The 15,161-nt window shown below is 42.5% G+C and overlaps 1 protein-coding gene across 1 annotated transcript in view; it reads left to right on the plus strand.

Moving 5' to 3' along the window:
- Window positions 1-15,161, plus strand: part of ABCA4 (ATP-binding cassette, sub-family A (ABC1), member 4) — a gene marked incomplete at its 5' end in the record, with an annotated part of 210,699 nt that overhangs the window by 190,493 nt on the left and 5,045 nt on the right. Inside the window, 7 exon segments of the mRNA XM_006831046.1 lie at window positions 3,348-3,463; window positions 5,013-5,081; window positions 5,083-5,158; window positions 8,669-8,792; window positions 9,059-9,188; window positions 11,458-11,590; window positions 12,059-12,109. Of these exon segments, the coding sequence (XP_006831109.1) occupies window positions 3,348-3,463; window positions 5,013-5,081; window positions 5,083-5,158; window positions 8,669-8,792; window positions 9,059-9,188; window positions 11,458-11,590; window positions 12,059-12,109 (699 nt within the window).

Genomic DNA, 15,161 nt, shown 5'->3' on the forward strand with positions numbered 1-15,161 from the left:
GTTCCAACCCATAGCGACCCTGTATAGGGTTTCCGAGGGTGTAAATCTTTACGGGAGTAGAAAGCCTCATCTTTCTCCCGCGGTGCAGCTGGTAGTTTCGAACCGCTGACCTTAAGGTTCGCAGCCCGATTCGTAACCACTACGCTACCAAAGCTTAGACAACAACAAAAGGCAACCCAATCATAAAATGGGCAAAGGATTTGAATAGGTGCTCAGCACCTTAGCCATCAGAGAGATGTAAATTGAAACCCCAGTAAGATACTATTATGCTCCCACAAGGATGGCTATGATTTAAAAAAACAAAAACAAAAATAACAAATGTTGGTGAGGATGTGGGGAAATTAGAACCCAATTCATTGCTGATGGGAATGTAAAATGGTACAGACTTCATGGAAGACAATGTGGTGGTTCCTAAAAAAAAAAAAAGTAAAACTAGAGCTGCCATATGACCCATCAATTCCACTCCTAGATATATAACCTTGAGCGGAAACTCAAGAGTAACTTGCACATCAATGTCAGCACTGTTCACAATAAGTAACAGGTGGAAACAATCTAAATGCCCATCAACAGATGAAGGGATAAACGAAATGTGGTACATACATACACTGGAATACTACTCACCCAGTAGGAGAAATGAAGTCTTAATACATGCTACAGTCTGAACGGAATGTGAAGGCATTATGCTGTGTGAAATAAGCCAGTCACAAAAGGATAAATATTGCATGTTCTCACTTATATAAAAAGACCAAAAAAAGGCAAATGTATACAGACCAAAGTTTATTCGTAGTTATGTGGTACTGCAAGATAATGCACTGGACTGCAAGGTCAGTTTGAACCACAAAGTCAGCAGTTCAAACCCACCAGTCACTCCTCGGAAACGCTATACAGGGTCACTATGCATTGGAACAGAATCGATGGCACTTAACAACAACAACCACCACAGGGGCAGGAAGAAGGAAGGAAAGGTGGAGGGCACTAAAGGTGATGAAAATGTTGCATTAACTGTAAGATTGCACGGCCAGTTATTGTAATTGATGCAATAAGTTGTACACTTGTAAAAAGTTGAACTGGCTAAAGTTGTGTGATGGATAGATTTAAAACAATGAAAAGAAGAAGAATAGTTACTGAGTCTGCTTATGTATGACCAAATGCCTCATAGGATTCGCTTCCTTGGTTTGGAGGTTTAAGGTCATGATTCAATGGGACATCCCAATTAAGTGACCTAAAATGTGTTTAGTGCTTCTGTTCTACTCCCAGTTTGTTGCATAGTGTCTGGGTTCTCAAAAGCTTGCAAGGAGCCATCCAAGGCACAATTCTATGTGCCTGGAATAATAGAGGGAGAAGGAGACTCAGGATTAAGCTAATTGACTCTGTGAACAACTGCCTTCTTTATCATGAGACCAGAACAACAGGGTGATGCCCAGCTCTATTATTAAACATTTTAATAAAATATTCCATAGAAGAATCCTGATCAAAACAGGGGAAAAGCAAAATAGAATTTCAGATTGTCATGGACTGTAGATTTTCTGGAGTCATAGAGGATGAAAAAATTTCTCAAGATAATATTTAACCCTTCAATCAAAAATATGCCTGCAAGTCATCTTAAAGCCAAACAATAGTTTAGCTTGTTGTTGTTGTTAAGTGCCATGGAGCTGGTTTCAGTGACCGTGTATAGGGTTTCCAAGAAGTGGCTGTTGGGTTTGAACCACTGACCTTGTGGTTAGCAGTCCAGTGCTTTATCCTACAATGCCACACCAGAACTTAGTAAAAAAAAAAAAAAAAAAAAGTCTACCTTGAGAATTATGAATTTTTAAGAATTATTTGTTGTTGTTAAGTACCATCAAATCCATTCCTACTCATAGCAACCCTGTATAGGGTTTCCAAGGAGGACTATTTACATGGGATCAAATTGACAATAACAGCTCAAGAAATAAGATAGGAACCTTAGGGAGTTTATCTTAATGAGGGAAGAACAACTTGGAAAAGGAAGGTGAAAATGGTTGCATAACTGGACAAATGTAATCAAGGTCACTGAATGGAACATACTGAAATTGCTGAATTAGTACATGTTCTCAACAACAGCAATAAAACTTTACAAAGGAAGAAGAAAGCATTGCTTATTAAATCAGCAACAGACAACTACCTCTTTCACAACAGGGTTGGAGGTGGGTGGGTCAGAATGAGATACTTAATGACAGGCCAAAGGGCCAAAATGAATTGGTAGCAAAGACTTTATTATAATGTTGTAGGACTCGTTAAAACACCAATCTCAGTCTATTCTGGATGTGTTTGGTAATAAGATCCTTTGTTTTTTGTAACATTCTAACACCACCATGATCCTCCATTTTATTTGATGATAATACAGATGGAGACCAATGCAAACATCCTTCTCTACTATAGCTTCTAACAATGATGGTGAATATTAGGGCCTCTGAGACACAATTTTTATTTATCTTTCTCAATTCACTAAGCAACCATTACTTAACAATACGAAACCAGGAATCATCAGTAGCAACTAAATTCTTTCCCTTCTTTTCTAGCTCTATGCAAAAAATACTCATGAATAAATGGGTCAGGACCCTCAAGCCTCACTTTGAACTTGAACCTCACTTACTGGCGCTCATGAGAGGGAACCAAGCACTCAAAAGCTATTTATTAAAGTGATTTTGTTTTCTTTTCTATTTATCTTTATTGTAGAAACACCATAGAATGTTCTCGGTAGAGTGGCAGGATAGCAACCGTGTCACATCCTTGGTATGAATGGTAGCTTAGGGAATTTAATGTAAGGATTTACAAGGCTGGGAGGAACAAGAGAGCCTCTCCCTACCACCACCTCACCTAAACATGGAATCTGCTACATTAGAATACTTCATAAAACCGAATTCATACTAATTACCCATCGTATAAGATGTGTTTGTTTTTAACCTAAAGTGATTTTTTTTTTTAACTTTTTTTTTTTTTTAACAAAGACTAGGAATAGACTTTACATTTGGGGCTGACTGGTGAGTGTGTCTGGTTACAGGCAGGGATCCTTAAGCCTAAGGATAGCTACAAAAGGAAAATGGGTGTCTGGGGTAGAAGGTGATACCAGTACAGCAGACACCTAGCAGTCAAAAGGAGGATTAGCAAACTGAAGAGTTCCTGAGCAAGAAGGGGAGGGTGTGGGGAAGGAGATGGTTAAGTAGGAGGACTAGGACCTTGCTTACCATATGTTTACTACATGCAGAAGAACTGTCTGGAGAAATAGAATTAGAACCCCAGACCACAAGAACTGGAGGAGGCTGGTCCCACCCCCTCATTTTGCAGAGAAGAGGTGATGCGGTTTGCCCTTCTCTTTTCTTCTCAAGATGCATTATGCTGTGAGCATTGGCCTCTTGGTGAGCATCTTCATCGGGTTTCAGAAGAAAGCGTACACTTCTCCAAGCAATCTGCCTGCTCTCGTTTCCCTGCTGATGCTGTATGGGTAAGTTGTTTAGGCCAGGAGTTAATGTCACTGAAAGGAAAGCCAAGGGAAGACCTAATGTTTCCAGTGGCCGTAGCATGTGCATACTCAGCCTCCAGCACCAGGGCAGGGTCTGCAGTTGCTAATTAGGATCTGTCTGGCTTCTGTTTGTGACACTATAGATGGGGATATTTCTGAGACTCCATTTAATCAGAGAAAATAGAAGAAACTCCTTGTGGTCTAAATCTTCTCCCACTCAAACTGGTCTGACCATAGAAGTATGGGATTCCGACACATCCCAGTTCCTAACTTCAGCTCTGATTCCAATTCATCTGGGCCTAGTCTGTACATCTTAGCAGCTCCATCTGTACTGGCTGATGATTGTTTGCCCCAGCTGCACAGCTTCACCTGAGCAAGGTGACATGGGGATTAAGTTCACCAGAATTATAGAACAAAGCATGAAACTTTATGTTCCTGGCCTACCACTTACTATGCGTGCAACTGAGGACGTGTACTTTACTCTACCTGGGCCTTAGCTTCACTTGATTCTTTCTATGTAGGCCAGTAAGGCGCTCTGGTGTGCAGCTAAGGATTTGGCAGCTAACCACAAGGCTGGTGGTTAGAACCCACTTAGCAACTCTATTGGAGAAAGATTTGGAGAGCTGCTTCTGTAAAGATTACAGTCTAGGAAACCCTATGAGACAGTCACTATGAAATGAAAAATAAATGCTTAGTAACAGCAACAACATGCAGGCCAGGAGAGTCTTGTCAGAGCACCAGTCCCCATTCATCTCTCCTGGAAACGGAGAATTCAGGAAACAGCTGTGAAATGTCAGCTCCAGTACACTGTAAAGATGAGTTTGTTGCAATCTTCAGGTCTGCTTTGCTATTCCAGATTAGAATCCAAAGCATTGCAGGGTTGGACATCTTCCTATGCTTTGTATAAGCCCTTACCATTCATAAAGTCGCCTGTGCTTTCCACAAAACCCAGAAACCAAACCAGCCATCAAGTTCATTCTGACTTAGAGTGATCCAGTATAGGATTCCAACACATATCAGCCCTATGTAGGACTTGCAAATGAAGTCCTTGACAACGTCAATCTTTTCTCTGTTGATAAGAATGTTGTTTATTGGTCTAGTGGTGAGGCTTTTTGTTTTCTTTACATTAAGATGTAATCCATACAAAGGCTGTGCTCTTTGATCTTCATCAGTAAATGTTTTAAGTCCTCTTCACTTTAAGCAAGCAAGGTTGTATCATCTGCATATCACAAGTTGTTAATGAGTCTTCCTCCAATCCTGATGCCACAGTTTTCTTCATAAAGTTGATAATTTTGTATGGTCCGTGAATTATGTTATAGATTACAATGACCCTTGGCAAAAAAAAAAGAGTACCCCACCCCTGATTTAATGAAACACAGAGACCAAGGAAGTAGTGTACCTCTGGTACCTCTTGGACTCTGGCCAGTTCCAACATGTCACCTCAGGTGTGAAGTGTGTATTATTTCTGAGGTACAGATGATGGACTGGCAATTGGAACTCTACACCCATTGAGTTGTGTCATTTCCCACAGGTGGGCAATCATTCCCATGATGTACCCAGCATCCTTCCTGTTTGATGTCCCCAGCACAGCCTACATGGCCGTCTTGTGCTAATTTGTTCATGGGCATCAACAGCAGTGCCATCAGCTTCATCTTGGACTTATTTGAAAATAACCAGGTGAGCATGACTTGCTTGGCTTCCTTGTTTGAGTAGTAGGATACAAGAGAGGATGTGCTGATCAAGTCAGCCAGTGGGCGAGCACTGGGTCTAGAGAAGTTTAGTTTTGCTTTCTCTCTCCTTCCTTTCTTGACTCCTCCCTCCTTCCCTTCCTTTCATTCTTTGTTAATGAGTTCTTTGTTCATTTGTGTGCTCTGAGTATCAGGGTTTCCTGAGCTTATTTTGCAAGCTGTATATGACTTTTCATAATACTGTTGTTGTTAAGTGACTTCAAATCAGTTTTGACTCATAGTGACCCTGTATAGAGTTACCAAGGAGCAGTTGGTGGGTTTGAACTGCTGACCTTATGGTTTGCTGTCCAATGATGATCCTACAGTGCCACACCAGGAGTTCTTTCATAAGACTAAGCTTTTAGATTTGCTTGCTCATTCAAGAAGTTTGCCTTGGGGACTTCCAGCACTAAGACTTTACACACATACACAGGGAGGATATTCGTGTGATTTCCAAATTTCAAAGGTACAAAAACATACACAATGAATTCTTCCTCCCTTGTTTCCCAGTCACCCAATTACCTTTTCTAGAGGCAATCTCTCATTCAAGTTTCCTACGTGTTTTTCTGGAAATACATAAGCAAAATACACAAGTATTTTTTTCTCCCACTTTCTTACGCAAATTGTCACATACTAACATATACTCTTCTATAAAAAGTTAATCCTAAAACAATGTTAGGAATTTATGGTGCTGAATGATTCATTTTTTATGAGCTATAAAGTCCTACTGTTCCCATCCTTACCCCCACTACCCATAAAAAGCAATTTAATTTACTTGCTAAAAAAATGAATTAGAAAAAGAAAGAAAAGCCAGTGACTACAGGAATTACTCCACATACAGATGTACACACAGACAGACAGACACTCTGCTCTACTATGTCTGACTGGGTTCTGACCATGACCATTCTCGCCTGTGTAGTTGTGTCCCTGCGGCCTCTCCACTTTTTCCTTCCCTCATTAGCTCTGGATTTTGAGGGTGGGCACCAGCCCTCACCCACCCTGCTTCCCTGTGCCCCAGCTTCACCATTGCCTCTGGGCTGTGCTAAGAGAAGAGAAGGCAAATAAATCTGTGTTGATGCCTGACAAGTCTGTGGCCCCCCTGAGATTGCTTCTTCCCAGATCTTGTTAGACTTTCGGTGGCCACTAAGCAAGAAATGAAACACCATCTGTCCCATGGCTGATGAAAAATGTACCAAGTTGCAGTCAGACCCCAGAAAGGAGAGGAATAAGAAGAGCTAGCCAATAATGGCCAGAGCATCTGGCCAATGGAGAATGATGCTCTTTAGAATGCTTTTTTCCCAAGTTCCCCATGTCTTAAAAGAGTGTGTTACTTCTGACAAATTACAGAGCAGTGATTAGCAGCTTAGAAGTGCTCTTGTAGGCAGCACTCATCTAGCCAACATTTACTGAGTATATACCCCACCGGTAAAAGTTGGTTGCTTTCATGTAAATTGCCAGATAGATGCCAAAGCAATTCTCAGTCACCCACAGGAGGCTCCTCAGGCCCTAGTAGCTGCTGTCCCTGCTCAATGAAGAGGTATTTCTGTGATGGATGTGCCAGTATAAACAAGTATGACCACTCATCCTGCCCTACATACATTCACATTCCAGCTAGGAAAGAACCCACACTCTAAGTTAGTAATTGATACAAACCATGGTACAAAGAGGTTCCATTAGACAGCGTGTGACAGAACCTCAAAGGAACCTAACAGATAAAACGTCATGGGTCCAAGTAGGCCTAAATAGTGGTTGCAGGGGCCAGGAAAGACTTTGTGGAGGAAATTTGATTTGAGTGTGGTCTATAAGAAGCAGTATTTCGTTAGTCCATTTAATAAATATTGAAGTGACTACTACAAGCTCATCACTGTGCAAGTATTTAGGAAGAACAAAAGTAATTAGGACCTAGTTCTTGCCCTCCATTGGGTCACCACCTATTGGGAAAAGATCTTTTAAAATGAATCTTGGAATGTGAAGAGTACAGTGAGAGAGGAATGGATACTTCACCTCAGGAATCTGGGAAGGCTTGTGAGAGAAAGGGCTACTTGAGCTAGAGAGGAGTAAGAGCTGCCAGGGAGCAGAAAGGAAAAGACCGTACTTTCTTGCAATAAATGATAGAAATAGCAAGTGGAAAAGCCTAGAGTCAAAAGGACTTCGTGCACTGGGGCTGGGTGTGTGTGTGTGGAAGGGAGGTGGCCTGAGGTAGACTAGTAATGTAAGGGAGGAGCAGAGAAATTGTGGGTTAGGGGTGGGTCTATGAGTTTGGCTGCAGAGGGCAGCAGCAGCCCAACCGTGAATTTTGTCAGCCTCACCCCTTCAGGGTCTCTTCTGCCTTCTTGTGGGGGGTTCTGCTCCAAACTCTAATCCTGGGACAGAACAGTATCTGACCATCTGAAAACAAGACTCCCCCCAACTTAACACACCCCTCAGAGAGTCTCTGGCCTCCTTGTCTGCTGCTGACAACCCAGACAATGGTAGCTAACTTGCAGGATGCTGAGACATTCCCAGGAGAGGGCCACTTCATAAGCAGAGCTGGGAGAGGCTGGGTCCCTCTTCTTTGGTACAAGTCAATGCAAGAGTCTCGTAGCCCTGTGATGTCTCACAACTGTGCCAAAGGGCCAAGCTGCCAGCAGCACTGGGTTTCCTGGGGACAGATGTCTCTGAGGACCAGCTCATGTGCTTCTGCAGGAAGAGTCCACTGAGGAAACAGCTGGAGAGCTGCTTCTCTGCAGAGTCCTATGGTTCCAAGGAGAGTAAGGTGAAAGTTCATCACAGGACTGGGCATAGTTGATGATGTTCTTGTTGTTAGTTACCTTTGAGTTAACTCTGACTCATGGTGACCCCTGCACAACAGAACTAAATGTTACCCAATTCTGCTCCATCTTCACTGCATTGTGAGTAATTTCCTATCTAATTACCAGCACTCAATCAGTCAGTCTTCTAGTGTAGTCTATAAGGGTTTCATTGGCTATTTTTAGAAGTAGATCATCAGCCCTTTTATCCAAGTCTCTCTTAGTCTGGAAGCACCACTGAAATGTGTTCACCATGATTAACCATGTTGGTGTTCAAAATACTAGTGGCGTAGCTTCCAGCATCACAGCAACACGCAAGCCACCATAGGATGACAAACTGACAATGGGGTGGATGAGCATCATAAGCACTAAAAACACTGCTTGACTGAATGAATGGAGTAGACCCCCCCACCCCCACATACAGAAGCTTACAGGAAGCCCTAGTCATTATTGATCCTGAGACACCTCCAAGTACCTCAGGACTTCCCTATCAAACTCCTTATGTTCTACTTAACAAATTCCGCCTGTGGCCCATCTGGCTGCAAGGACCACTTTGTCTGCAGGCCTTCCCCTGATCTTGCTCCATGAGAGCACCTACGTCCTACCCAGGTTGGGAGAGGGGCAGGCAGGCCTAGCCCTGCTGCTGACAGTTCTGTTGCTCTGTGTTTCAGACGCTGTTCAGATTCAACACCATGCTGAGGAAACTGTTCATTGTTTTCCCCCACTTCTGCCTGGGCCGGAGCTTCATTGACCTGGCCCTGAGCCAGGCTGTGACGGACATCTATGCCCAGTTTGGTAGGCAGCCGCCAAGGCTTGTGGAGGGTGGGCCTGCAGCAGGAGTTCCTACACCATACCTGCAGCCCGGGTTGGTTTGGGATTGCCGTATCAATCTACCCTTGAAGGGGTGAAGGTGCTTCTGTTTCCATAGCTGAGAAGGGACTGAGGTCAGGATGCTCCTTGTTCCTACTCTGACTGGGAGAGCCAAGATGGGCCTGCTAAGTGGCCTAGTGTTGAAGCAAAATCTTTAATATTTAACAAATGATGTTGGTTTCTGTCTCCAGGTGAGGAGCACTCTTCAGATCCCTTCCAGTGGGACCTGATTGGGAAGAACCTGGTTGCCATGGTCATAGAAGGAGTGCTGTACTTCCTCCTGACTCTCCTCATCCAGCACCACTTCTTCCTCACCCAGTGGTATGTTCGTGTCACTGCCGACAGCTGCCAACAGCCAGCTCACTGTGTCCCACCACTTGATTCATACGGTTGTGATCTTCTTTTTCCTCATGGGCCCCACTCCATGATGGTTTTTTACTTCAGCAAAGCCTGGCTTGTTCTGAATAAGGCAAAGAGAATCAGGTTTAAATTGACATACTAGAATCTTAAAGAGTCTAAACTTTAAAATATTTAAAATTCAGTATTGCTTTTATTGTTGTTAAGTACCATCTAGTTGGTTTGGACTTATAGCAACCTTGTATGGGGTCCCAAGGCTGTAAATCTTAGTGGGAGCAGAAGGTTTTATCTTTCTCCTGTGGCTGGTGGGCTCCAACGGCTGACCTTGTGGTTCACAGTCCAATGTTTAACATCTAGAACAGCCATGCTCCTGAAATACAATATTACTACCTTCCATTGCTACTACTCATTTAATTAACAAATGCTCATTTGAATTTATAAGATGATATTTCACATGACAATGGTTAAAGAGTATCCAAATCTAGTACTAAATTCACATATTCACTAGAAAATATACAAAAATATGGTCTTATTCTAATTATAGATTTGAAAGATAAGAAAGAAAGGGAGTAATATAGGGACAGTGTGCAGGATTCCCAAGTAGTGCAAACCTTTTGTGCTTGTCTATTAACCCAAAAGTTGACAGTTCAAATCCAACCAGGAGTGCCTTGGAAGAAAGACCTAGTTACGGTTGTTGTTGTTGTTGTTGTTGTTAGTTGCCATCAAGTCTGCTTTGACTCATGGTGACTCCACGTGTGCAGAGTAGAACTACCCCATCAGGTTTCCAAGACTATAAACTTTCAGAAGTAGATCGCCAGCCTGTCTTTTGAGGTGCCTCTGGGAGGATTTGAACTTTCAACCTTTTGATTAGTAATAGAGTGCTTAACCATTTGAACTATCCTGGGACTGTCTGAAGAAGTTCTAGTAGCGCTGAACTGCTAATTGCAAGGTCAACAGTTCAAACCCACCTACTGCTCTGTAGGAAAAAGATGAGACTTTCTATGCAGATAAAGATTTACAGCCTCAGAAACCCTATACTTGGATTGCTATGAATTGGAATTTACTCAAAGGCGTTAGGTTGGTTGGTGGGTGGGTTGGTGGGTTGGTTGGTTGTTTGATTGGGACCATCTATAAGATTATAAGATTAAAGTCTTAGAAAACCCTATCTGAATCAACTTGACTCCAACAGGTTGTGTGGAGATTTTAGTTGTTTGTTGTTGTTACTTGGTGTGAGGTTAGTGGAGCCTCCTAGAGGAGTAAGTGGTAGTAATGATGCCCATCCCACACTGGGGAGGAATAGAGGTGACTACCAATCCTTGCTCGACACCAGGACTTTTTCCCCAGCCTGCCCTGCTGTATTCTAACTTTGATGCTCAAGTTTCTAGAGAGCAGCCTCTGTATAAGCCAAACTAACCTTGACTGGGTTTAGCCCAGGGACCCCAATTGTAAATCACTGGACCCCTCCTTAGCAAGCTTTCCTTTTTTTTTTTTTTTTTTCCCTGTCATGCTCTGAAACTGAATCTGGCCACATATAAATAGTTTCGGAGGATTTGTTTTTATGCACAGGGAGCGAAACTACCCTCCTACTCACAGGGTTGTGGTGAGGATTAAAGGTGTCAACACACTTTGAGTAAAACAATGTGATCTGAAAGTGGTTCTAGGAGACAATGTGAGGCATTGTTTCTGGGGCCTCTTGGCCCTCTCAGGCCCCCTCTGCCACTCTGGCCACATGTTTGAGATGGCAGGTGTTTGTGTGAGAGGCGAGGGAGGTTGCTTACCAAGCTGACTCATGAGCTTCCAACTCTGATAGGAGAACAATTGAGTGAGTCTGGTGATGCATGAAGCCATAAAGTACCATTACCTGTTGCTGTTGATTCTATTCCAACTATCGGAGAGAGTGGAATTGTCACACAGGGTTTCCAAGGCTGTGAATTCTAAAAGATGAAGCACATTGTCACATCTTTCCCCCTTGTGGAGCAGCTGGTGCATTCAAACCGCTGATGTTTCTGCTAACAGCTGAATGCTTAACCACTGCTCCATCAGCATTCCTAGGACCAAGAAAGCATTCAGCAATCTCTGGCTTTTAAGAGGCTGAGTTGGTGTGTAATTCAAGCCTCGGGGGATGGAGACCTAGGCTAGGGCAGAGGTAAGAGAATAGGCAAAAAGGTGAGATGAAAGATCAGAGACCAGGATCTCTGCACCTAGCCCGGTCCTGTCTGTTTCCTTTCTTTAGGAGCAGGGCACCCACCAAGGAGCCCACTGTTGATGAAGATGATGATATAGCTTAAGAAAGACAAAGAATTATTAGTGGGGGAAATAAAACTGATATCTTAAGGCTATATGAACTAACAAACGTAAGAAAATAGGTGTAGGCATGTTCTTTTGGAACTGTTCGTTGGGCCCACAGGTTGGGCAACTTTGTCATTTGCCTTCTGTAGAACAAGCTGTAATTTTGTACCAGCAATTAGTTTTCCTTATTTCATTGGGGGCTTGGCCTCACTGTCTCATTCTTGTCTTGTGAAAACATCTAATTCCAATGCATTTTTTTTTTTCCTGGCAGTCATCCTGGGTACACTCACAAGCCTTCCTTGGCACCAAGTCTGCATAGTGAGGGTCAACATAGTGTGGGGTCAGCTCCTGGGGATGGAACTCTCAGCATCTCTTTCTCATGCTCTCACTCAGCACCTCTCCCAGCACTATGTCAATATTTAACCTCCTCCTGCTGTAACTTTCCCCCTAAACTCTCCTTTCCTCATTGCTGCCCCTTCCCCTCCCTGTATGAACCCTCCCTCAGTTCCAAGTTCAGCTTCTCTGAATCTTGCAGGTTTATTCAGGCACCTAGCCCAGCAGTGGATAGGCTGTGTGTTGGAGTCCACCCAGGAGAGGTGGGTACTCTGCAGGCTGTATTGGCAAGGGCTTTGGAAAATCAGCTCTCATATGTGTCTCTTCTTCCTTCTGAAACTGCTGTTCAATAGAACCATAACACATTCCACATATATAATTGTAAATTTTCTAGTTGTTGTTGTTAGGTGCCATTAAATTGGTACTGATACATAGAGACCCTATGCACAACAGAACGAAGCACTACCTGGTCCTGAGTAAACCTCACAATCATTGCTACTCCTGAACCTATCATTGCCACCACTGTGCCAATCCCTCTGGTTGGGGATCTTTTTCTCCAACGCTCCACTTTATCAAACATGATAGCTTTCAAACATGATATCAAACATGATATCTTTCTCCAGTGAATGGTCCCTCCTGATAATATGTCTGAAGTATGAGATACGAAGTCTGGATATCCTAACTTCCAAGGAGCACTCTAGCTATACTTCTTCCAACACATATTGGTTTGTTCTTCTGGCAGTCCATGGTACTTTTAGTATTCTCCAACACCATAACTCAAATGTATCAGTTCTTTACAGCCTTCCTTACTCACTGTCCAATTTTCGCATACATAATGAGGTTTTTTTAAAATGCCATGACTTTCGTCAGGCACACCTCGGTCCTCGATCTGGTATCTTTGCTCTTGAACACTTTAAAGAGGTCTTGTGCAGATTTGACTAATTAAATACATCATTTGATTTCTTGACTGCTGCTTCCATGAGTGCTGATAGTGTAGAAAGCAAAATGAAGTCTTTGACAACTTCAATCTTTTCTCCACTGATATGAAGAAAAGATGTTGCTGTTGTTGTTATGTGCTGTGGAGTTGGTTTCGACTCATAGCGACCTTGTACAGGGTTTCCAAAGCTGTAAATCTTTACGGGAGCAGAAATCCTCATCTTTCTCCTGTGGAACAGCTGGTAGTTTCAAACTGCTGACCTTAAGGTTCACAGCCCGATTTGTAACCACTATGCTACCAGAGCTCCTTATGAAAAAAAGTAGCCCCATGCTAGAAGGAAACAAATGAAGTTAATTTTAATAATTTACTGTATTTTACCTAATACATCAAAAATTTATCAATTCAACATGTAGCCAATATAAACCATTATTAAAGAGATAGTGTACATTCTTTTTTGTTGTTGTTCTAAGTCTTCAAAAGCCATGTGTGTTTTGCATTCATGGCACATCTCAATTCAGACTAGATATAGTTCAAGAGATCAGTAGCTATATGTGTCTAGTGGCCTCTGTAACGGTAGCCTGGGTCTGAAATCCTCCCCCTAAATCATGCATTTGCTCTACCAGTTACTGATTGTCATCAAGTCTGACTATAGTGACCCCATGGGTGTTTGAGTAGAACTGTGCTCCATAGGTTCTTCAGTGGCTGATTTTTTTGAAGTAACTCACCAGGCCTTCTTTTCAGTCACCTCTTGGTTAAACATTTGCACCCACATATGCAGTGCATCCAGTGACCCCAAGAATACACTTACACTAAAAAACCAAAGCCACTACTAGCCTGTAGATTCTGTCATAGTGACACATAAGAAGAACTGCCCCATAGGGTTTCCAAAGCTGTAAATCTTTGTATTAGCAACAAAGTGCTTTATCCACCTTTGAATTGTTCAGAACTGCCTATTTATCTTCTTCTGTATGCTTCCATAGCATTTCAAAGCACTTTCATATGGATTATTTTACTTAATCCTTTTAACAGCCTCATGACAGGGTACTATCACCCAGTTGTAAATAAGGCAAGTAAGACATAAGAAGGAAAATGTCTCTTCTCAAGTTCATACAGAAGGCCACTCAAACTCAAATCTTTTGATGTCTAGTTCAGAGTTCATCCCACTTTCATGGTCCATAATCTCTGGCACTCATCAACACAGTAAGATCTCAGTGACAAAGAAGAGAATTGAGAGAGAGCAATATAAGAGCTCTGGTAGAGTAGTGGTTACGAATCAGGCTGCGAACCTTAAGGTCAGCAGTTTGAAACTACCAGCTGCTCCGCTGGAGAAAGATGAGACGTTCTGCTCCCGTAAAGATTTACAGCCTCAGAAATCCTGTACAGGGTCGCTATGGGTCAGAACCGACTCGACAGCACTTAACAACAAAAAAGCATATTTATTATTCTGCAGAAACTTCTGGATCCCAGGTTAAGAATTTCAGGATAAGAACTGCCCTAGAGATCAAAGTGACAACAGTAACTCAAAAGATTAGATAAGTACCTTGGGGGACAGTCTGTTTAAGTTGGGAAGTAACAAATCAGAAAAGGAGGATAAGAATAGTTACACAACTCAAAAAGTGTGATCAATACCACTGAGTAGGAATGGTTGAATGGGTGTATGTTTTGCTCTGCATCTTCTCAATAACAATAAATTTTATATACACACAAACACACACATTGTTGTTGTTAGGTGGCATCGAGTTGGTACCGACCCATAGTGACATATGCAAAACAGAACGAAACACTGCCTGATCCTTGGTCAACCTCACAATTGTTGCCATGCTTGAGTCCGTCGATGCTGCTACTTGGGCAATCCATCTAGTTGGGGATCTTCCTCTTTTTCTCTGACCCTCCACCTTAACAAACATGATCTTCTCCAGTGACTGGTCCCTCCAGATAATATGTCTGAAACATGAGAGACGAAGTTTGGCCATCCTGGACTCCAGGGAGCACTCTGGCTGCACTTCTTCCAAAACATATCTATTGGTTCTTTTGGCAGCCTGTGGCACTTTCAATATTCTCCTCCAACAGCATAACTCAAAAGCATCAATACTTCTATGGTCTTCCTTATTCACTGTCCAGCTTTCGCATGCATATGAGGTTACTGAAAACACCATGCTTGGGTCAGGCGCACCTTAGTCCTCAAGCTGACATCTTTGCTCTTCAACACCTTAAAAAGCAGATTTGCCTAATGCAATATGTCGTTTGATTTCTTGACTGCTGCTTCCGTGAACATTGATAGCTGATCCTAGAAGAATGAAGTCCTTGACAACTTCAATCTTTTCTCCATTGATAAGAATGTTGTTTATTGGTCCAGTGGTGAGGATTTTTGTTTTCTT

Source organism: Chrysochloris asiatica, unplaced genomic scaffold, assembly GCF_000296735.1.
Source record: "Chrysochloris asiatica unplaced genomic scaffold, ChrAsi1.0 scaffold00002, whole genome shotgun sequence".
Taxonomy (NCBI): Eukaryota; Metazoa; Chordata; class Mammalia; order Afrosoricida; family Chrysochloridae; genus Chrysochloris; species Chrysochloris asiatica.